The sequence below is a fragment of the Protomyctophum parallelum genome, assembly GCF_964188405.1.
Source record: "Protomyctophum parallelum genome assembly, chromosome: 21".
Taxonomy (NCBI): Eukaryota; Metazoa; Chordata; class Actinopteri; order Myctophiformes; family Myctophidae; genus Protomyctophum; species Protomyctophum parallelum.
The window spans coordinates 27,912,744-27,935,243 of record NC_139713.1 but is presented as its reverse complement, the minus strand read 5'-3'; the positions used below and the strand labels follow the sequence as shown (position 1 = coordinate 27,935,243).

Here is a 22,500-nt window from a genome sequence, read left to right as displayed (position 1 = left end):
GCAAGTTACATATGTGTGAAACTTGTGGATAGTGCTGTTTTTTTAAGGGTAAGATTTATTATTATGGATATAAATAAGTAAACACAGCGATTCTCTGGTAAATAGATGGACATTGTAACACATAATGGACAAACCCACGCCTTGACATGAACACAGAGAATATACACATTTATCGATAGACCAAGTGTAGCTATATGGAATGGAAAAGTAATTACATTTTATATTTTCTTGGTAAAAAACAATGCATTATTGATACAATTGATTATATCCATTGCAAAACTATTCGATACCGATTATTTCTATTGCAAAACGATACGATACAAAGTCAAACGATACGCACACACCCCTCTCTCTCTCTCTCTCTCTCTGGACTACTTACTTGTTGATGTAGCGCATGATGTTGCCCGGCCAGGCTAGCTGCACCTTCAGCTGTCCCCGGTGCTCCACGAAGAAGTCGACGAGCGTGCGCGTGACGGTGGCCGACGTGTGGAAGAAGAAGGCGGGGATCCACAGGATGGCGCCGTCCAGCTTCTTCAGGCTCAGGAAGAAGTTGTTGCGGTCCTGCACCGTCAGCAGGTTGTTGTAGTACTTCTCCAGGATGCTGTGTGCATGGGGGGGGGGGGGGGGGGTGGCACCATAGGACATAGAAACATTGTTTTTTCAGAAAACTGATTTCTGATTTAGAAGCGTAAAAAAATCGGCCTCAGGTCTAAAAGGGTTAATGGGTTAATAATGGGTTAGATACGGAAATGCCCCCCTACCTCAAGGAATTAGTCTCCCTGAAACCCTCGACCCTCACCCTCCGCTCCTCAAACAGATACTGCCTCAACCCCGTCACGGCCAAACCTGCGCACGATGGGTGACAGGGCCTTCTGCGTTCAGGGGCAGTTGCCCCTGAACTCCCCACACAATTGAGAGTGCCACAGCAATTGACTCCTTCAAGAGAGGACTAAAGACCTACCTTTTTAACAAGGCTTTCTTCTAAATTCACAGATTTTATTCCGTGACCCATGCCCTCATGTTTAAAACCGTTTTGTTTCCTTGATGCTTAATTGTGTGTTTTTAATCGTGTGAGGTTATTTTATGCTTTTGCCTACTGTTTTACGCTTTTGTCTACTTTGAGATTCTGAGGAATGTACTGTAAAGTGCATTATAAATAAAATCCATTATTATTGCGAACGCAGTGAGCCACTTACTATGACAGCAAGGGCTGAATGTCTGTGTGTGTGTGTGTGTGTGTGTGTCACGCTGTTACACCACCCGCCCGCCACCAGAGGGCGCAGCTGTAGCACACACACACACACAGGGCGCAGCTGTAGCACACACACACACACACACACACACACACACAACCACACACACACGAGCTGCGTTCGCTTCCCGCGTTTGCGCGTCTTACTTGTTATTATTAGTATTATGTATTATTATTATAATGGGTTAATAATGTGTCAATACTAACCTTGGGTTGAAGGTGGTCATGTTGGTGCGTCGGCCCACGTCCCTCTTGAAGATTTCGGTCGGTGCGAAGTTGCAGCGGAACACAAAGTCGAACTTCTCGATCTCGGCGCCGCAGCGCGATCCCGTCAGGATGCCGCTGTTGCCGACCACGGCGCAGACGTTGTAGTGCCGGCCGAGGATGGGCGAGGCCTCGGGCAGCAGCGAGCGGAAGTTCTCGCCAATGGAGAACACGTACTTGTGGCTGGAGTAGTCGTAGTGCATGAGCTGGCCGAGGCGCACCGCCCCGCGCGTCAGCGAGAAGTTGTGTGGGATGTCGATGTACCGCGAGATCTCCTTCCTGGAGGAGGAGGAGAGATGGTTACAGCATGATGCGTTAGAACAGTGGTTCTCACACTTTTTTGAGAGTGTACAAATTGAACCAAATGGACCCGTACACTCTCTGAGTTACAGACGCATAAGGATCCATTTGGTTCCTAACTATCATTTAGCTGGGGACCCCGTGGAACTCCCTCAAGGACCCCTTAGAATTGCTAGTCGGGACCCATTTGTGGGTCACGTACACTAAAAAAACATTCAGAAGAAAGCAAAATGAAGATTATTTAATTCAATTAAATTCTACAAATTGCCTTCTAAATCCTTCTTTTTCTGAAGAACTTGTGTTGCTATATCAGTGGTGCTCAAAACATTTTCATGTCAAGGCCGCCAGCTTTGAGTTAAAAATATTCGCTTTTAAAGATATATCTATTCAAAGATTTGCTATTTTTTTTCCAAAACTAAATAAATAAAAAATAAATAAAAAGGAAATCTACAAGCTCATGGCACAACGTGAGCTAAGTACATCTGCAATTTTTTAATAGTCAAACCATAAAAGAACGGTTAAAATGACACGTACGCTTCCCCTGTTTAACCCATTTTGACCTGAGATCAGATTCTACAAATGCCTTCTAAAACAGTTTTCTGAAAAAGCTATGTTTCTATATCAGTCGTTCTTCGATTAAAAAAAAATAACAGACGTACAAGCTCGTGAGCTTGTAGATCTGCTATTTTTCAATAGCTAAAGCATAGCATAATGCTAACACCAAAAGGGGTTCCCGCCCCAAAATGGGTTAAACAGGTTAAAACAAAGGATCAGCGAAAGGACGCATAGCGACCTGACCCGTTTCTACCGGGTCAGAAACAATTATCATTATGATTCAGATGTCAGTGTACTGCGGTGGGGGGGGCTTATGAAGGGCTTCATTTACATTTAATTTAATTACATATGATGGAACAGTAGATAGTATTAGATAAACATACATACAGTTTAGCGGTAATATAGTATGCATATTAGCAATATGCATATTAATGTAATATGTGCATATATATCAGCACAACCCTTGTCTCCTCTACTGTTTGTATAAAGTGTAATACTAGTCTAGAGCAGTGGGAAACCGTTTCATATCGAGGCCCTTTATGTATTCGGCTTTTGAGCCACGGAACACTATTTGATGAGATTTGTGATTTGATGTGGTACCATAAAAGTGATAACAGGCTAATGTTGATCAAAATAACAATTCTTCTACATTCTCAAATTGTGTAGACTTCTTGTAAATTAAGTAATGCAGATGTTTAGCAATAATTTAACTCTTGAGAGCATAAAATGAAACTAATACCAACACTCCAGCTGGGGACCACCTGGAAACCCCTCAGGTTACCAACTCTCCATCATTTAGCTGGGGACCACCTGGAAACCCCTCAGGTTACCAACTCTCCATCATTTAGCTGGAGACCACCTGGAAACCCCTCAGGTTACCAACTCTCCATCATTTAGCTGGAGACCACCTGGAAACCCCTCAGGTTACCAACTCTCCATCATTTAGCTGGGGACCACCTGGAAACCTCAGGTTACCAACTCTCCCCTCAAGGACCACTGGTTGAAAACCACTGCTCTAGAGACAACAACCAAGAGAAGACTAGACAACTGTGGAACAAACACAATACACTTAACCCATTAAGTTCCTTTATCGGTATCACAATGAAAACCGATTCTCTCTTTTTTCTTTCTTACATTAGTTAGTTAAGGTTACAAATTATTATCACTAACTTATATTGCCAGCCAGGTATGTGCTGGCCTGCTTGCAGTAGCCTCACAGCCCACAGGTTTGTATAGACCGATTCCGTACCGGTTTCATGGTCGCAGCCTACGTATTTCCTGTAGGCGGACTCGACATAGCTGCGGGAGTAAAACCCTCACCAGGCGCACCTCTTCCACTACAGTGAACGGCAGAGTGACTGATGTTAGTTTGCCTCAAACTTTACTCCTTTACCTGCTTTTTTACTAACACTAACATTACAAAGATGCCCAGAACATTGAGATGAACCTGTGTAGTTTATGGCTGCTCCAACAGTAGTGGCAACATAAAAAAAAAAAAAAACGGAATGTCTAATATCCACCGCTGTGGCGGAGACCAGAGCCATTGAGTAATGGTTGAGACAAAGCAGTGAAAGATACATAACGCAAGTCTTACCCAATACCAAATCTTTCTGTTTATTAACACAAGGCTGCTGTACTTTATACCTCATACTTTAAATGCTTAGTATGAGGTATAAAATACAGCAGCCTTGTGTTCATAAAACAGAAAGATTGGGTATTGGGAAATTACGTATCTTTCAGGACCCTTCACTGCTTTGTCTCAAGTTTCTCAACCATTACTCAATGGCTCTGGTCTCCGCCACCGAGGTGGATATTAGACATTCCGTTTTTTTTTTTTTTTTTTATGTTGCCACTACTGTTGGAGCAGCCATAAACTACACAGGTTCATCTCGATGTTCTGGGCATTTTTGTAATGTTAGTGTTAGTAAAAAAGCAGGTAAAGGAGTAAAGTTTGAGGCAAACTAACATCAGTCACTCTGCCGTTCACTGTAGTGGAAGAGGTGCGCCTGGTGAGGGTTTTACTCCCGCAGCTATGTCGAGTCCGCCTACAGGAAATACGTAGGCTGCAACCATGAAACCGGTACGGAATCGGTCTATAGGCTCTCCTCTGTCCTCTCCTAACCTGGCTGGCTCCCACAGCCTTTCATTCAGTCTCTCTTTATCTCCAGCCACAGTCTGACAACCCGCCTGTTCAGAAAGAACCCACCTAATTTCTTGCTCTGTGTGTGCTGTGTGTGTGCATGCGTGTGTGTGTGTGTGTGCGTGCGTGCGTGCGTGCGTGCGCGGAACTAGATGTCAGTAGGCCCCCATGCAGGCTGGTCAGCGGGTGCCCTCCCCCCAAACATGCGATAGCAGAATATAACGATTCACTCAACTCACAATACGATACTAGATACGATCTTTTTTTTTTTTTTGTCCAGACAAATGGCCGAAAAATATATATTCTTATTTCTCTTACACCAGTGATTCTCAACATGTGGTCCGGGGACCACGAGTCGTCCTTGAGGGGGTTCCAGGTGGTCCCAAGCTAAATGATGGAGAGTTGGTAACCAAATGGACCCTGGGGTTGCAAATTATAGCCCTGGCTATAAACCCTATGTATGTACAACGCAACGGTTTCATGTTTTTACAACTTAATACATAGTTTTTTGTATTGACCCTGTTAAATAAACGTATAGATCTTTAACTCTTGAGAGTTCAATTATTGTTAAACATCTGCATTACTTGAGTTAATTTACAAGAAGTCTATACGTAGAAGAATTGTTATTTTGATCAACCTTTGCCTGTTATCTCTCCTATGGTACATACAGCATGGCAATGTTGTGGACCTATTCTTTAGTTTTGCAACTGCGAGGCTAAATCTCATCAAATGCAGACTAAATATGAAAAGGCTTGAAAACCACTGTCTCACACAAATCCAGTATATCCTTTTCTTTTCATTTTATTCTCTTTGTTTGTCTCTTTGTGTTCAAGAATTTCTAAATCAACTTCAACACACACTGTGTGTGTGTGTGTGTGTGTGTGTGTGTGTGTGTGTGTGTGTGTGTGTGTGTGTGTGTGTGTGTGTGTGTGCGAGTGCGTGTGTGCGCACGTACGTGCGTGCATGCAAAAAACCCACTTCTGTCGTACGAAGGCGGTCCTGTTGTACTTCCACTTGGCAGAGCTTTCCTGCAGGCCCTCGTTCAGAGCTTGGGTCAGAGGCGTGAACGCCGGGTCCAGGTACTTCATCGCCAACTGAGAGCTACATGGACCCAGAGAGAAGGACCTTAGACAACACGACCAGGATGCTCTGAGCTCAATTTATACTTCGCTATGCGAGTGCCCATGACATGCACCGGAAATAGGCTATACTAGCTCACAAATGCAACGCGCTACCTACGGCACGCTGTGAGCATGTATTGTACATGGGCAATTTTTTAAAGGATTAAATACAACTATATATATATATATAGTATATATATATTTTAATTTTTTATATTTTTATATACATGATTTAAACCAGTTCTGCAGGCAATCAGAGCAACAGCTGTGTTATTTATTCTAGCAGCCTCTGGAACATCCTGGTAACAACAGCAGTATTTAGCCAAGGGTGGGGTGGTAAGACATTTGGAACAGCATAGTAGTAGTTTACAGAAACACTCCAGAAACATACAGTAGCCTATACGCAGATTAGTCCATAATAATACTTTTATATTATTTAGCCAGCAAAATAGCTTGTGTTAGTGGGTTTTAATACATTTGTGATACCGAGGAAGCTTAACCAAATTGCTAATAAAACTTTGTAAAAGGAAGCCCTTTAATTATATGAATGCAGCTATCAGGGTAGACTACCATCTTTATCTTGTAACTTCAAAACTTTAAAAAACAAAGGGCATCGTGTCAAAATCACGGATTATTAGCAATCTGGTTGTTTTGCTCATGTAAGCAAGCAAGTTAACATCAAGCAAGATTAATGTTTATTGCATTATTGTTGGCTAATGTGTAGCAAGCTAGCCTATTTCTGGACTTTTTCCCAAACTAAGCCATATTTCATGCCGTTCTAAATTAAACCTCCGCGCCAGCAAAGTGCAATGTAGAATCATCAGCTCCATAAATTGAACATACTCTACGATGCTTTGTGTCAAATTTTTGACACAAAGGTGAGCTAGGCTCTGTTGTCAGTTGCTTGCTTGGCCAGTATAGCTGATAGGGGTGCAACAGTTAATCCAACTAATCAATTTAATATAGTTAAAAAACTAAATGGATTAAAAATATATATATATATATTTAAACCATAGCAAAAATAGCCAACCTTGTAGGTCAGCTATTACCGCACGACACTGTTGTACAACAAAGTGAGGAATCACATTCGTTGATGTATAAAAAAAATACATGACCATAGGTGAGAGTAGGAACGAAGATTGCTTGGTAGACAGAGAGTTTTGGCTTCTGGTTCAACTCTCTTTTTGTCACTACGTGCGGTACAACGACTGGAATACCGCCCCTTACCTGCCGCTCCGATTCTCCGGCTGATGCAGAAGGTAAGGCTCTCTGTCTACCGAGCAATCTCCGTTCCTACTCTCACCTATGGTCATGAAGTGTGGATCATGACCGAAAGAATAAGGTCGCGAATACAAGCGGCCGAAATTAGTTTTCTTCGACGGGTGGCTGGCATCTCCCTTAGGGCCGATTCATACTCCTATTTTACCGCTGTAGTGACGAAATGATTTCGGCTGGTCAGAAATTTTCAGTAGCACTGAAGAGCCGACTTTAGGACGGTACCCGCCCCCCCCCCGAACCTCAAATGACGTCACATTGTAGGCTCTACAGAGCCGAACCGACTTTTATTCGGCTCTAAAATAGGAGTATGAATCGCGCCTTAGAGATAGGGTGAGAAGTTCAGTCACACGAGAAAGACTCGTAGTATAGTCGCTGCTTCTTCGCCTGGAAAGGAGCCGGCTTAGGTGGTTCGGGCAACTGGTTAGGATAGCTCTCGGGTGCCTCCCTAGGGAGGTCCTCGAAGCACGTCCCACTGGGAGGAGACCCCGGGGCAGACCAAGGCGCAGTTGGAGGAAACACATCGACTCACTGGCCTTGGAACGTCTCGGGATCCTCCAGGAGGAAGTCAATAATGTTGCTCTGGAGAGGGAAGTCTGGAACACTCTGGCGGAGCTGTTGCCCCGCGGCCCGACTACGGATAAGCGGTTGAAGATGGATGGATAGATACAAAAATACAAATATTAAACAAAACGAGCTGATCGATTATTCAATTATATAAAAAAGTGCCAAATAGAATAGAAATTGTGGAGGAAACCGCTGGTTGCCGCCCTAATAGCTGAAGCATAAGCTGGCTGATGCTGTTTCATTTTCAGAAAGAAAAGGTGTTACTGCTCAAAAATTGAGCAGCGGGACAGCAGCGGGAAAGCTCTAGACCTTTTGCCCATCGTAAGAAGCGCATTGATAAATAAATAGATCATATTGTTGCATGATGCTGCAACAGGGAAAGAAGATAAACAGAAGAATGTAAGGGGTAGAAGGGAAGGAAGCACATTCCCTTGAGTTCTAGCGTTCGAGAGGAAAGGGAAATCAGCACACTTTATTCACCTCAGGTCTGGTTTGCGAGGGGGCCTCTCGCTGCACGTCGGCATGGGGAATATGACACAAAACAAAAACTCAAAAGAAAAAACACTTGTATGTATTGTTATACTGTAAACATTTTGTATTTGAAATGCTTAAATATGCTTAAATAAAATTGTGAATTGTAAAGTGAAGACTCTGTTCTGGAAGAACACTTCCAGTTGATTTCTCCGACGCACCTGTCTCCCCGTAGGTGTGCATAAGGACATAAGGACATCTTCTGTATTTGAAAAGCTTCCCATTTTATGCTTGTACTATAAGATCACAGACACTGATGGCATGTTTATAAAGGTATCATCGCGTGAAAGATGAACCTTTTCTAAAATAAATAAAATATTTAAGGTGTTTTATTTATTTATTTATTTATTTAACATTTGTGTTATAGAGGGCAATTATGCTTATTAGCCAGGGATCCTTTCAATGGGTTAAATGTACTGGATTATATTCTTAAACACGATATCCCCCAAAGCTGAACACATTCAGAGCCAGCTGACATTATGGACGTGTCCCTAAGTGGTTTTCTTCAAAATGTCAACCCTTCCCCCACACACCCTGCGGTCTTCTCTCACTCACAAGAAACACACGTGTGTCTGTGCATACACGTAATGTGCTCAAAGAACACACAGTAAAATCCTCAGTGTTCATTTATCCCTCCGTAACTCAGAGAGCATACCATTTACAATTTACCATTATACAACAGGTCGTTTCGAGGGAAGCAATCTGATTGGTTGAAATAGCCATCTAGCCGTGCTTAAACAAGCACAGCCTGCCCCAGCCTGTGTGATTTCTGGTCTGAGGGGCGGGTGCGCCAAAACAGCCGGTGGATCCTATTGGTTCACCGATCTGAGCTTGACGTGAGTTGAAGTGTTTTTTAAGGGTAACTGTTGTATAATCGTAATATTATACTCAAAGGTGTGCTTTACTTTACTTTACTTTACACTTCTGTGCTGCTTACAGAACTCGCCAATGGGTTCGTCCCTGCAGCAACGCAGGCGTGCCATTAATGACGGTAAAGCACACCCTTTAAATTCAAGTACTTAGCAGACGCTCTTATCCAGAGGGACATACAGTACAATAAGCAAGGTAGGTAGGTAAATAACCCCATGCATAGAATGCAGAGAGAACTGCGTTAGTGCCTCAAGAAACTAGGATGCCAGGTGAACCATGGAACTAGCATCTGCCTAAGCAATATGTCATCTACTGTAAATAACAATCTGTTTACCTGACATCCTAGTTTCAATGTACAATGAAGTGAATGAACCTGTCATCTCTCTAAGCATGTCATCGGAATAACAATCTGCACATTGAATCGGGTAAACAAACCTATAATGAGCACAAAACACGAGAACTACATAATACAAATGTAACCAAATGGGACCCGTCGCGTATCCATTTGTATAACTCTGAGCAAGCGAGTGTCCACTTGCGAGGGTCCATTTGCTTTCATTTGTACGTCGCTCGGTTATACACCGACACCCAGGGCTTCACATTGTAACCTTGGGCTGCTTCATGCCACCAACAGCGACGACAGCTGTAAATGATTCCAGGCTAGCAGCAGAATGAATGGACGTGGTGCTGCTGTTGTAAATCAGTACCAAGGACATCTCCCTCGAGCTCGCCATTAACACACTCTCTGGATTCTGCTCTAGGTACCGAGAGCTGCTTTCACACTATGGACACTACGAGCAGAGTTACACATGGGGGCGTGCATTCCGTTTGTGTCCGAGCATAGGCATGGCTGAGGTATGGTAAGTTTTATTTTTGTAGAAGAGGCAAAGTTATTGTTTATGCCGTTTGCTTTGATAGTGTTGATTGTCGTGTATTAATCTAATTATAGTAAACTAATACTATTACACTAAAAAGGATAAAGATGAAGGGAAAATAACCTTTTTATAGTACAATAATGTTTCAAGTTTACACAACACAAACACTTGATTTTAGAACACACCCAAATCAAATCATATTATGGCGTGCATGTTCAATCAATTATTCCATCAAAGCAAACGGAATAAACAATATTATTAGTTTGCCTCTTCTACAAAAATAAAACGTATAAGTTAGCGTTCTCTTGTATCATACCATACTACTTTTCCCACCACGGAGTAACCTCGCATCAGACTATCCAGGCATCATGATCCAGCATATCCACGTCGGAGGACAGTGTCGGTAGACCAATCACAGGCAGGCGGGGCGTTACGACGCCTATGCTCGGACACAAACGGAATTCACGCCACATGGCGTGGTCAATATACCGCCAAAACACACACACACACACACACACACACACACACACACACACACACACACACACGGCGAAGATATCAGCTCTTCAAGCTCACAAAGTGTTGCATTTTCAGCAAAGATACTTAAAGGACCACTTCACCACTTTTTTACCTATCTTCATATAACTGGTCCTCACTAATGTTCATGATAAAATAGCACATTTTATTTCTACTCAGTCTGTGTCTCATAGAAGGGCTGTGGGCAGTTCAGAAACCCGTCCACCAGTGACATCATCGTTGGGGAATCCAAGCTAATAGAAACTGCAGGCTTTCTATTCCTGAAAAGTTGCAATGCGAAAATGGAAGCCATCGTTCTCATGATAATACAAATCTAAATATATTTAAAAATAAATCTTGTTTAAAACATAATCTGCCTAACGATGATGTCACTGGTGGACGTGTTTCTGAACTGCCCACAGCCCTCCTATGAGACACAGACTGAGTAGGGGAAAAACTTTTGGTATTTAATCATGAACATTAGTGAGGACCAATTATATGAAGATAAGTTGAAAAGTGGTGAAGTGGTTCTTTAATTGGCAACGGCATACAGTATAAAGGGAGTGAGGGACAAAAGGAGGGGGCCTAGGATAGAGCCCTGGGGAGGCCTGATAAACTAAGTACGGTATGTTAAGAGTCCGAATTCAAAAAATGTCCTAACAGCTTTCTCTTGTTATATAAATGGTGCTCAAACATTTTCATGTCAATTGGCCCCAACATTATATGTATTGTGAGATGACCCCCATCTCAAACATATTTAGTTCCAATGACACGCAAAGAGCTGAATAAAAAAGTGGATAAAATAAAAAATAAAATTACAGATGCTTTCCATATTTTAAAGGGTTAAGTGGTTAAATGTCACAATGTTGATTGCAGAGAGGCAGCAATATGGCTATTCAACTGTAACAATCTCATTCATTTTCATCAATTCATCAATGCCCCCCACCCACCAGCCATCCTGTTATCTCTGCCATTTTGTAGTCTGGGGTTGTTGGATAAAAACAATTTGAGCAGATGTCTCAGTAACACAGAGAGAGAGACAACTAGAAAAAGTGCCCTTCTGGGCACAGGTCTCCACCAGGTTATCCACAGATCCGTGCAGTTAGAGGTAAAAACACTTTTGGGCCAGTTATAGCGCCACCTTGAGGCTGAGTTGAAATTGTTCATGTGGCATTTCGTCCTCGGCCTAGTGGGAATGTGGGTGCACAATTTCACGGAAATCACGCGATGTGTTCATGATTTGCAGCATTTTGTTTGAAACTGAGCACTCCTGTGAACTTTGGAAGCCAATCTTAACCAATCAGGATGGAGTCTGATAAATCTGAAAGACCCGTTTCGTTGAATGGCTCTAGAGAGACTGTGTACCAATTTGCGTGATGTTTGGACAAAATCTGTAGGTGTACTGTGCAAAAACTTGTTTTGCACAAAGCGGCCTCCTGGTGGCGCTATAACAGGCCGTTCTGGAAAGTTTGGGGCAGAGGTTCATGGTTGGCATCCAGGGAGTGTGTGTGCAAAATATGGCATTGAAAAACTTGTTTTGCACAAAGCGGCCTCCTGGTGGCGCTATAACAGGCCGTTCTGGAAAGTTTGGGGCAGAGGTTCATGGTTGGCATCCAGGGAGTGTGTGTGCAAAATATGGCATCGACCGGGTTAACGGTGGCCGAGATTAGCTGTTCACGGACACACGGACACACACACACGCGGACGGACGGAGTGCAAAACATACTCTCCCCACATGCCTTCGGCCTGGTGGAGACAATGAGGGACACATGAGCAAAAAGAGAGATGCACAAATAGAGACCAAAAAGGAGAGAGACAAATATAGACACAGAGAGAACAGTGGAGGGTTCAAACACAGACAAAACAGGCAGAGAGTATGGGAGGGAGGGAGGGAGGGAGAGAGAGGGACATCGAGAGACCCCAGTAAGGAATGAGAATGTGTACTGTGCTAGTTGATGACTGTTGGATTAAGTGACAGATGCCCTCTTGTCCCCAGGCTTGAATGGGCCGGTATTAGTCACAACAACACTGCTACTGTCACTATGACTTTAGCCACCACCACTACTGCTGCTACCACAGTATGACGACTGCCATCATGACAACACAAACTACAATTACTATGGCTAGAGTATATGCAAAAGATTAAGTTCCACCGCTGTACATATCGCACACAAGAGTATAATTTTGCACCCGTTTTGGTTCCTCAACATTGTAGCATCAATAATAAACAGTAACAAAGAACTAATAAAATAATAACCAATTGTAAGAAGAAAAATAAAGTATGTACATTGGTCTTAGCACACTTTGGGGTGCTTGAAGGTGCAGACTGTAAAGGCCTATTCATAGTCTGGATTTTCGGTGGTGAGGTGACCACCGCTCCGGTGGTGAGCTGACCACCGGAGCTGAAATAACGCTGAGCGGTGGTGAGTAAAAACAGAGAGAAGGGCTGGAGCGGTGGCGGTGGTTTGCTCTTCACCGCGGCTCGTGACGTCATGTTGTAGTTCGGTGGTCACCCCACCACCGAAAGTCCAGACTATGTATGAGCCTTAACAGTCCATGGTTGGGATGACTATTAAGGTCTTGTGAGCTTTCCTCCAATGATGTGCTGGGCTGTCAGCACAACCCTCTGCAAACATTTGCATTTGGGGACTGTACAGTTCCCATACCAGGCAGTAACCAGCCATCCTCACCACCCGGTGTCCAAAACAACAAGTCCAGGATTGAGGTGCATGCATGCACGCTAGGGGGTTGAGTCCGTACAGTAGGCACCCGAGTCTGGAGGGGACCATGGCGTTGAATGCTGAATTGTCCTCTATAAACAACATTCTCACTATAGGAGCTCCTCTCCTCCAGGTGGGAGAGAGCAGTGTGCAGTGCCTGTGACTATGGCATCATCTGCGGATCTGTTTTGCTGGTATGTGAATTGGTGGGGGTTCCGGTGCGGGCGGCAGCCTGCTATTGATCAGCTGTTTTGAAAGCCTCTGCTCACTATGGGGGTGAGGGCTATGGTATACGACAGACAGTTAAACCAGTTCCCCTGCTTTTGTCCGGCACTGGAATTGCTGTAGCCGATTGGAAACAGGAGGAGACCCTCGGAGAAGCATGATTGATTGTAAATGTCTGTGAAAACTCCCAAAAGCTGCGTGGTGCACGCTCTGAACACCCGCCCCCCACCCCCGCCTTGGAATGCCATCTGCATGGCCCTGCTGCTCACCTCTGATTCAGCAGAGATAGAGCGGCGAGGTGACGTCATCATCCATTCTAATGAGAGCAGCATGTTTTTATTGTCTCACCTCTTAATTCCCCTTTTGGGAGACATTATATCATAATCGTTGATGTCGGGCAGAAACCTCTTATCTCCGTATTGTTTTGTAAATTAACCTACTTGATCATAGTAGTACAGAGCCACACAAAAGCATCCAAAGTAGCAGAACCGACACATTTTGAGCTTGTCGATCTGGTACTTTTGAATTTGAATCCTTAAAAGTAACAGTTTGACATATGAGGTTTCCACCCGACAAGAGACGATATTCTGTACACTGCCCTGCGCTGCACTGCACTGGACGCGCACGCACGCACGCATGCACGCACGCACGCACGCACCCATGCACGCACGCACACACGTTAGAATTGCTTCTTGTACAGTATGCATGTCTATTTTTGATCTACCATTGTTTTAAAGGCTGAGAGCCAAGACACACAATGGATAGTGTACTGTGTGAGAGTGCATTATGACGATAAACTTGGTCACTAATGAAAAACAACAGGCCCATAATGTCCCTTCAAATGCATGAGCTAATTGTAAAACAAGAAATTAATACAAATATATATACCGGTATATATATATACACACCGGTGTATATATATATATATATATATATATATATATATATATATATATATATATATATTCACCCATTTCAACCGGGAAGGCATCCGTGTCATTTTAGATTTGAACCATATTCACTATTATTTTATAGGCAACTTTGTTTGGCTATTCAAAACAAAAAAGAGGAAAATGTGTGCAAAAATCTATCTATTTTTAAAGCAAACATTTTTAACTCTTTGAAATATTTGTACTACAGCCTGCATGCACTTTATAGATACAAGGGGCATCTGTTGGATGTCGCCAGTGAGGTCAGCATTGTCATTATCATGTCACGTTTCTACAGTATGCGTCGTATCTTGTTGTCACGTCACTATCCAGCACTATATGTATTCGCTGTAATAAACTTTGTGAACCTATAGCGTGATACTGTCTCCATGTTGCGTTATTGTTCTCCCGGGCCCGCCGCCCGGAATCAAAGGAATACCTCAACTGAATTGTCACACACCACCCAGCCTGTTAGAGCCAGACTGAGGTTTTTCTACAAAATCACACTTAACATGAACAAGTTTGAAAACCACTGACACGGCAACACAGGTTTTATTTCTTTTTAGAATCGGCCTCAGGTCTTAATGGGTTAATAATCCTGCGTGATTTTTTGTTTGTTTGTGTTTTCATCGGTGCTGTGATGATGTGGACCATATGGGCCATGAAACCCGTACAAGCCCCACAATGGAATCTCAAACCTGCATGACTGTGAGACTGAAACAAGGGCTGCTTCTTATTTGTGAGGCCTGTGGTGAAAGGTTAGCTTTCGTTGCGCTGATGACCCGCTAACGACCCTCACACATAAACAAACAGTGTGTGGGTGAATAGGGATTTATGAATAGAGAGAGTAGTGCTTCGCTCAACGTGTGGTCCGGGGACCACGAGGGGTCCAACATGGACCTTTACAGGGTCTGAGAGTGTACAAAGTCTCTGAGTGTACAAATGGAACCAATTTCTATTGTGTGCTGTACACTCAAGAGAGTAATATTGAAGATTTGACAGTGTAGATTAGGGTCCCAGAGATAGGGATGGGACGATATGGAGGTTACACGTCAGGATTACTGTGGGAAAAATAATAGCGATTAACGATATCACGATAATAAAAAAAAAATGCTTAAAACTTGAAATGCCACTTTTGTTAACCACTTGAACCACCAGCTACCCCAGCATCCCTATTCTATATATCTAACAAAAATAGCCGATCTACAAGCTCGAGTACTTGCGAAAGTTGCGAGCTTGATGATCTTCTATTTTTGTAAGTATAGAGGGTTTAAGTGGCACTGAATTTGCAGCCCAACAACAGCTAATTCACCCTAGTGTATGACGGAGGACAATTTCATGGTAAATTAAAATCTCTGCAATACAATTATTGTGAACGTTATCTTTACAACAATAAATGATTATAACGACGATTATCATCCCATCCCTACTTTAAAAAAAGGATAAAGAAAGCTAGTGGTTCTCATTCCGTCTCAAGCCGCGATCCCCCAAAATAATCATATTTGAACTTAGGACCCCCAACATAATCATATTTGAACTTAGGACCCCTCCAAAATAATCATATTTGAACTATTATTTGACAATTTGGTCAATGTTTGACCAGTTTTTATAGTACATTTTGCTGATTACTTTTGCTGTAGTAGTAATTGTCTTTTTTCCCATTATTTAATTTGTTTGTTTTTTAGATATAAATAAATGGCCACTTCACTGTCATCTGACCCCCCACAACTCAAGTGGGGACTCCCTTGGGGGTCCTGACCCACAGGTTGGGAACCGCTGAGCTAGAGGGACAGGAGATGAAGCAATAAGACAGGTCAGAGATGGAGTGGGCGGCTGCCTGGGGGAAACCAACATCCTCTGCTCAATACAGCTGTCTTTATTGGCACTGATCGACAAAGAGGTGCGCTGAGACAGCCAATAAACAGCCATCTTTATCTACATTCCAATGGTGGGAAGAATACATTTACTACAATTTTACTTTTTTTTTTAGGAAACAAAGTCTTGTGCACACCGGATAAGCTCAAAGACGGGTGTAGACTGTAGAATGCATTAAAATGACTTGCACACCGTCAGCACTTGCACAATAAGGACAACTTTATTTACTCAACGTTTCTGTCAATAACCACCTCCAGGCATTAAATAATATGTAAATCTGTACGAGTAACAAAGTGTATTTCAATGAAATTGCAAAAAGGAAAACTCTGCCGAGTCATAAAGAGACATGGCCTATGGGGGAAGTTACATCACAAATCACGATCCAAGGAATCCAGGGAAAGAAAACATTGCGAGTCTCCGACCTATGGTTCAACAGCAAAAGGCCAAAACGGGGGCTTTGTGGGCTTGTATAGCGCCACCATGAGGCCCGGATGATCTCCGGCCCTGGCCTTTGGCCTGCCGAAGATAGAACTTAAACAGTCTGCTGTAATAGACATAAAGACAGCTCCCTAATAGCAATCTTTAGGCAGGTTTAGACAGACATCAGAGTACTATACATGTATGTACTAGGCTACAATCAAGACAGATTTCCTGGCAAAACAGTGTCATATGGCAGTGGTTCTCGACCTGTTTAAGGCCATGAATAATCATATTTGAACTGGTGACGCCATCCTCCCCGCCCTGAAAAGCACTAGCATTCAATTGTGTTTGACTTGGTACCACAGATAAATATGAGGGGCATATCCAGCTTTTAGTGTACTGTGTGTAAACACAAACATTAAATGCCATGGACAATGAATGGAAGGTTTTGATTGTTTGTGTAAACACAAACATTGAAGATGAAGGTGAGGACGCAAATTCTCATTGGCTGGAATGAGATGATGTATTAATTATGATGATGAGAGTGCCCCTCACTTCACACGGGTGTGATTTTTAAGTATTATAAAGGTCTTAAGTCATTCACAGATTGAGAACCACTGGTCTAAAGTACAGGCACCGCTCCCTGAAGGCAGCTAGACTGTATATATGCTGAACAGAGCACAGTAAAGACAGGTCACCCATCACCCATTGAGTGTGATGGGGAATTACTGTTGCGGTAAATGAGCCACTGCTACTGTAGCTACTGTAGGCTAGCAGGTCCCCCTTGGCTACTATTAGTAGCCTTTCTGTGTCCAGACTGTGGACTCAAGAGAAAGTGTTTCTTTCATGGCAGAGAGCGTTGGATATCAGAATGATTCAGGATGATGAATGCCTGAGCGTTTCCAAGGTGCATGGGACGCTTGGTTTTGAAGCGCTTGGTTTGATCACAGTGTAATCAGTGCTATTTGTACAAATAACCTACATCGGCCAACCGTTTGTGGATCAAGGCTGAGTTGAAAATCTTGAAAATGCCTGTACAGCCGACCCATGGGTAGGCCGCGGTCCATTGCATTTTAACCCATTAAGACATGAGGCCGATTCTATGAATGCCTTCTAAATCAAAGAGTTCTCACACTTTCAAGATTTTTCAAAAATGTTCAAAAACAGCAGTTGTACTGAGTACAAGCTTACAGCGAGGCACAAAGTGAAGCGCTGTGAGTATACCGGTACTTTAATTTTCTAACTTTGAATGAATTTGTTGCCAATCATTTCCCTATAGCAGCAGTCATCAGCCACTGGTAGTGTGGTGGTGTTTACCTGCAGAAACACACTGCTGTATTTTGGTGGTTTGGTTTGGTACATAGGGAGTTTTTGGGGGGCTACCAAAAAACCACAGTGAAAACATCAAAATACAGCGAGAGAGCCATCTGTCTCTGCAGGTAAACACCACCACACTATATACTCCAGTGGCTGATAGACGGAAATAAAGGTCCATAGACTTGGCTAGCAAACAAATTACATCCTAAGTGCCATAAACAAACATTAAAGTCCATAGACTTGGCTGGCAAACGAAAAACATAATTTAAGTGCTCTAAGCAAACATTAAAATGACATAGACTTGCCATACGACACATATTAGAGGGGGTCAAACTGTTTTCTACTTAACACACCCAGGGCGCTCTGCTTAAAAATGCCACCTGCTGAGAGCACCGAAACACAAGGCACATTGATGGGAAGAAGAGTGCTCTTAGCGAGTTTTACCTTAGAAATGCATGGCAGAATGGAGCTGGTAGCTAAAAACAAACCTTATTTTGTGGACAGAGCCCCTCAGGCGACAATACAAACTAAGGCCTTCTTTGGATATATATGTCAGTCAAATCATCACAGCAAAAGGCTAGCTAGCAGAATGCTCGCTATTTGTCCTAAGCCTATATGTTCTCTATTTCTTTCTTATTTAACCATTATAAATAAAATACAGGAAGCATAAAGAGGTGAGGTCATATAATTAGGTATTCTGTAAAGAAAGGAGCAGTGATTGTTACAAAAAAAGGTATTACAAAGAGAGTGATTCTGAGAGTTACAAGTGGAACCAAATGTATATAACCAAATTACTATTTCTTTCTTATTCTGTTTTGTTTGTACCTGTTGAGAACTGCTTTGGCTAGGTCTCTATATAGCTTGTCAAGGTTTATCATCAATGTTACATCCAGGTTAAATAACCATAAGGGTCCATTTAATAGTTGCATGTTGCAAGGAGTTGCATGGCGACTTGTTGGTGTGGAGTGGGCTCAGGGGTCCATTTTGGTTCCTAACGATCCATAATTGATCTGAGGACCCCCTGGAACCCCCTCAATTAAGGATCAGCTGAGGACCCCCTGGAACCCCCTCAATTAAGGATCAGCAGACCCCACATTGAAAACCACCGCTGCCTGTAACCAGTCCAGTAGAGCTACAGTACAGGTTGTACACACACACACACGCACACACACGCACACACACACACACACTTGTGTGCAACTACTAAAAGGAAACTTTTTTTAACCAGTAGGATGATAAACACAGTTGCCGGTGCCAGATGTCCCTATAGTGCAGTGGTTCTCAAACATTTTTGGCTCAGGTCTCCCCCGTAAACAACTTTTTCCATCCACGGCACCCTGGCCTGAATGACATTAGCACCTTTTCTCATATTAACGGTATGTAAATATATAAATCCCCAAAAGATACAGTGTGTTACGATGAAAACTGGAGAGAATATTTGTTTCCATTAGGACAGGCAGAAAATAACGTGTGATGTATAGGCTGAAATAGCCCTCCAAGCAGAACCCAATGGTACTGAAGTTTCTTTTTTTTTTTTATATATTTTTTATCCCACGATTAACCCATTTTTCACCCCTGTGTCAATCATCTAATGTGATCCTGGGCTCTAGTACAAACCCTCCGCCAACCTGGGGAGAGCAACGGACTTAACTCATGCTTCCTTCATGCTTGAGTGTCCAAGTTGCTCCTTTACACCTGACAGGGGGGAGTTTCCCTGGTTGGACGTAGCGCGTGGAAGGAACACGTTATTCCAACCAGTTCCTTTCCCCTCCATCAGGCATTCCCGGCTGGCCAGGGGGAGGCAGTTTAGAGACCAGGATTACTGCATGTTTTTGTGAGGGTATCTACCCTAGGGGACACGGGGAGAACATGCAAACTCCACACAGAAAGGCCCTTTCGCCAACCCCGCCTTCGGGTATGGGCACTGATGACACGGAGGAGGAAACACGCCGCCAGCACCCACAGCGCCCCGAGCGGGAATCGAACCTAGGACCTTCTAGCTGTGAGGCGACAGCACTACCAACTGTGCCACCGTGCCCCCGGTACTGAAGTTTCTGAAATTTTTTAGACCCAGATCATGGGGTCCTGTTCCAGCAGTATCCTGCCACCTGGTACGCGGACATACATAAAACATAAACAACGTGGATAACGCCTGTCTGCGCTCTTTGACGACTTTTTTTCGTGTGAGGGCTTCTGAATCTGTGAAGTATAAGTACCCATACATGCCGCTGCGAATATCTCCTGTGGCGCGGAAGCCGTTAAGTATTTTTAATCTTTATTTGACCGATTTGGTCGCTTTGATTCTTCTCTTCCTTCCTTGTTTATTGACACCTCATTGTACCGCCTATCTGGCTAGCTAGTGGCGCTATAGCTATGACAGAGCAGATCAGAGGCAGGGACGTAGCCGGCACAAGCCAACCGCACACCGGGAGGCGGTACAATAAACGGTAAACAAACAAGAAGAAATAAAGCGACCAAATCGGTCAAACAAAGATTAAAAATACTTAACGGCTTCCGCGCCACAGGAGATATTCGCAGCGGTTTGTATAGGTACTTATAGTTCATGAATTCAGAATAACTCAAACAAAAAAAGGCCGTCAAACGCCGCAGATACGATGTTACGGAGCATATTTATGTCCGCGTTCCAAAATTCCCATACGAGAATATAGTTATGAACAGGGACCCTACAATAAAGCGACATCCAAATTTCAGAAAAGCTTTATGGAGGGTTCCGAGAGGGGCTAAGGCTGAAAAAGATCACACCAAGTGCAATTCAACTCAGGTCAGTTTTACCAAGTATAGGCCTATAGGGTTTAAGTGGTTAAAATGAAGTGACACTGATGAATTCCAAATATTATCAAAGTATTCTGAGGCACCCTCTGACCCACTCTGAGAAGCCCTGCCCTGCATGGTACCGGGTACCCCCACCTATATGTTTCCTTCCTAATCCATAATTTATCTGGGGACCCCCTGGAACCCCCAGTCAAGACAAATAGACCTACAGTAAACCAAAAGGCACAGAATGCATCAATCAAACACACACACAAACTTCGTCCAATCCACCTACCGGAACCCCGCGTGGAACATGTACATCCTGGGGCCCCCGCCAGCTCCGGCATACCTAGGCGACGTGCTGAAGAGGAAATCCTTCTTGATGGACACGTAGCTGATGAGCGACAGAATGAGCAGAGCCACGCTGAACATGACGAGCCCCAGGGCGCTGGCGAGACGCACCATTCTGCCGGAGGACGAGCCAGCCGAGCTGCAGCCCTGCACAGCCGGGCCGAGCCGCTGACATCCCCGGCGTGTGAATGCGAGGAGCGCGGAGGACGTGGAGGAGGCAGAGGACAGCACCGAGGACAGGAACCGCATCCAAAAAGAGAAGGCGAGAAGGATACGATATGGTGACGGACGATCAGGACACAGCGGGACCGAGTTGCAAGCAGCAGCACTGTACACCCGGCGGCCGACCGACCGCGTTTATTAAAAGACCGTGAGAGGCGAGCTGAGAGAGAGAGACAGACGCCGGGTGGAAATAAAAGACAGATGGAGGAGAGAGGGGGGATGGACACAAAATGACTACATGAGGGGAGGACGTACGCCGGAGGAAGGACGACGAGATTCGAGAAAATGCGCAAAAAAAACGCATTTGACTTACGGAGTTTACGTAGCGGATGTTATCAAGCGGTGGGAGAGAGAGAGAGAGAGAGAGAGAGAGAGAGAGACTCAGATTTTACAGTCAGTGACTCAGACAGCAGAGATTCCCTATGTATATAACTATTTTTCGTAAGATAGTCTTTCATCAAAGTTGCAATGTAGCCTAACAACACGGCTTTTAATGCCCTTTCATTTTATTCACATTCACATGCAAGATTTATTGTAATGTACACACTACACACAAATTGATTCTTCCAATTTTGCTTTGGCACATTGGCAATGTAAACGTTTTTTTCCCCATATGCCAATAAAGCTCATTTGAATTGGGGAGAGAGAGAGAGAGAGAGAGAGAGAGAGAGAGAGATTGGCAGGAGCCAGCAGAAACAGAAAGTTGTTAAGTGGCGTCTATTTTTGATAGTTTATCTGTGTCAAGACTCAAGAGCTGCTATATTTAAAAGGTTATTATATTACACTCCGTGACAGTGTGGAGAGACTGGAGACAGGCCCCGCCCCCTTTGAGCAGCCATCAGTCGCATCAGTAAAGAGAGAGAGAGACAGACAGACAGACAGACAGGTTCTGGAGAGAACAGACAATGTTGTAATGTAACTAGTAGTAGGCTACTGTAGACCTGACCTGAGGCCAGTGGGGGGGGGGGGGGTCAATGCAGGTCATCAATATGTCTGTAGTGTACACAGACATGCATGTGTAGATTTTTTAAACACATTATAATGTCCTTATTTTTATCACAAGACCCCCATTGTCAGTCTCTAGGTTTTCTTCAGACTGATTCAGCTATTTTCAGACAAATTGTTAAATTGCAGTACAGTAAGTATATTTTTATACCAATACGTTTACTCAAGTAAAGTTCTGAATACAGTAGCCTACTTTTACTTGCAACAGTATTTTGTGGTATGATACTTTTACTTATCCTACTGTAAGATCGTCTTGATAAGTAACCTACTGGTGATTATAAGTTGATCACATTCGAAGCGGGTGGTTATTTAACCCATTAAGACCCGAAGCCGATTAGGTATACAAATGCCTTCTAAATCAGTAGTTCTCAAACTTTGTTGTGCCAAGGATTTCTAAC

General features: G+C 43.6%; 1 protein-coding gene across 4 annotated transcripts in view; it reads right to left on the bottom strand.

The window, feature by feature from the left end:
- Window positions 1-21,501, bottom strand: part of st8sia3 (ST8 alpha-N-acetyl-neuraminide alpha-2,8-sialyltransferase 3) — a 35,835-nt gene extending 14,334 nt beyond the window's left edge. For 2 of the 4 annotated variants that reach the window (XR_014570922.1, XM_083793187.1), the window contains exons 1-5: window positions 20,820-21,501; window positions 7,440-7,541; window positions 5,490-5,612; window positions 1,460-1,795; window positions 380-601 (exon numbers count right to left, since the gene is read on the bottom strand). Coding sequence is in view for 3 of the 4 variants with exons in the window: in XM_083793187.1 (XP_083649313.1) it covers window positions 380-601; window positions 1,460-1,795; window positions 5,490-5,612; window positions 7,440-7,541; window positions 20,820-21,124 (1,088 nt within the window). In the remaining variant the exon portion in view is untranslated. Of the gene's footprint in view, window positions 1-379; window positions 602-1,459; window positions 1,796-5,489; window positions 5,613-7,439; window positions 7,542-7,954; window positions 7,985-20,819 lie in introns of all 4 variants that reach the window. The other 2 variants (XM_083793188.1, XM_083793189.1) reach the window with 2 other exon arrangements.
- Window positions 21,502-22,500: the final 999 nt, after the last annotated feature.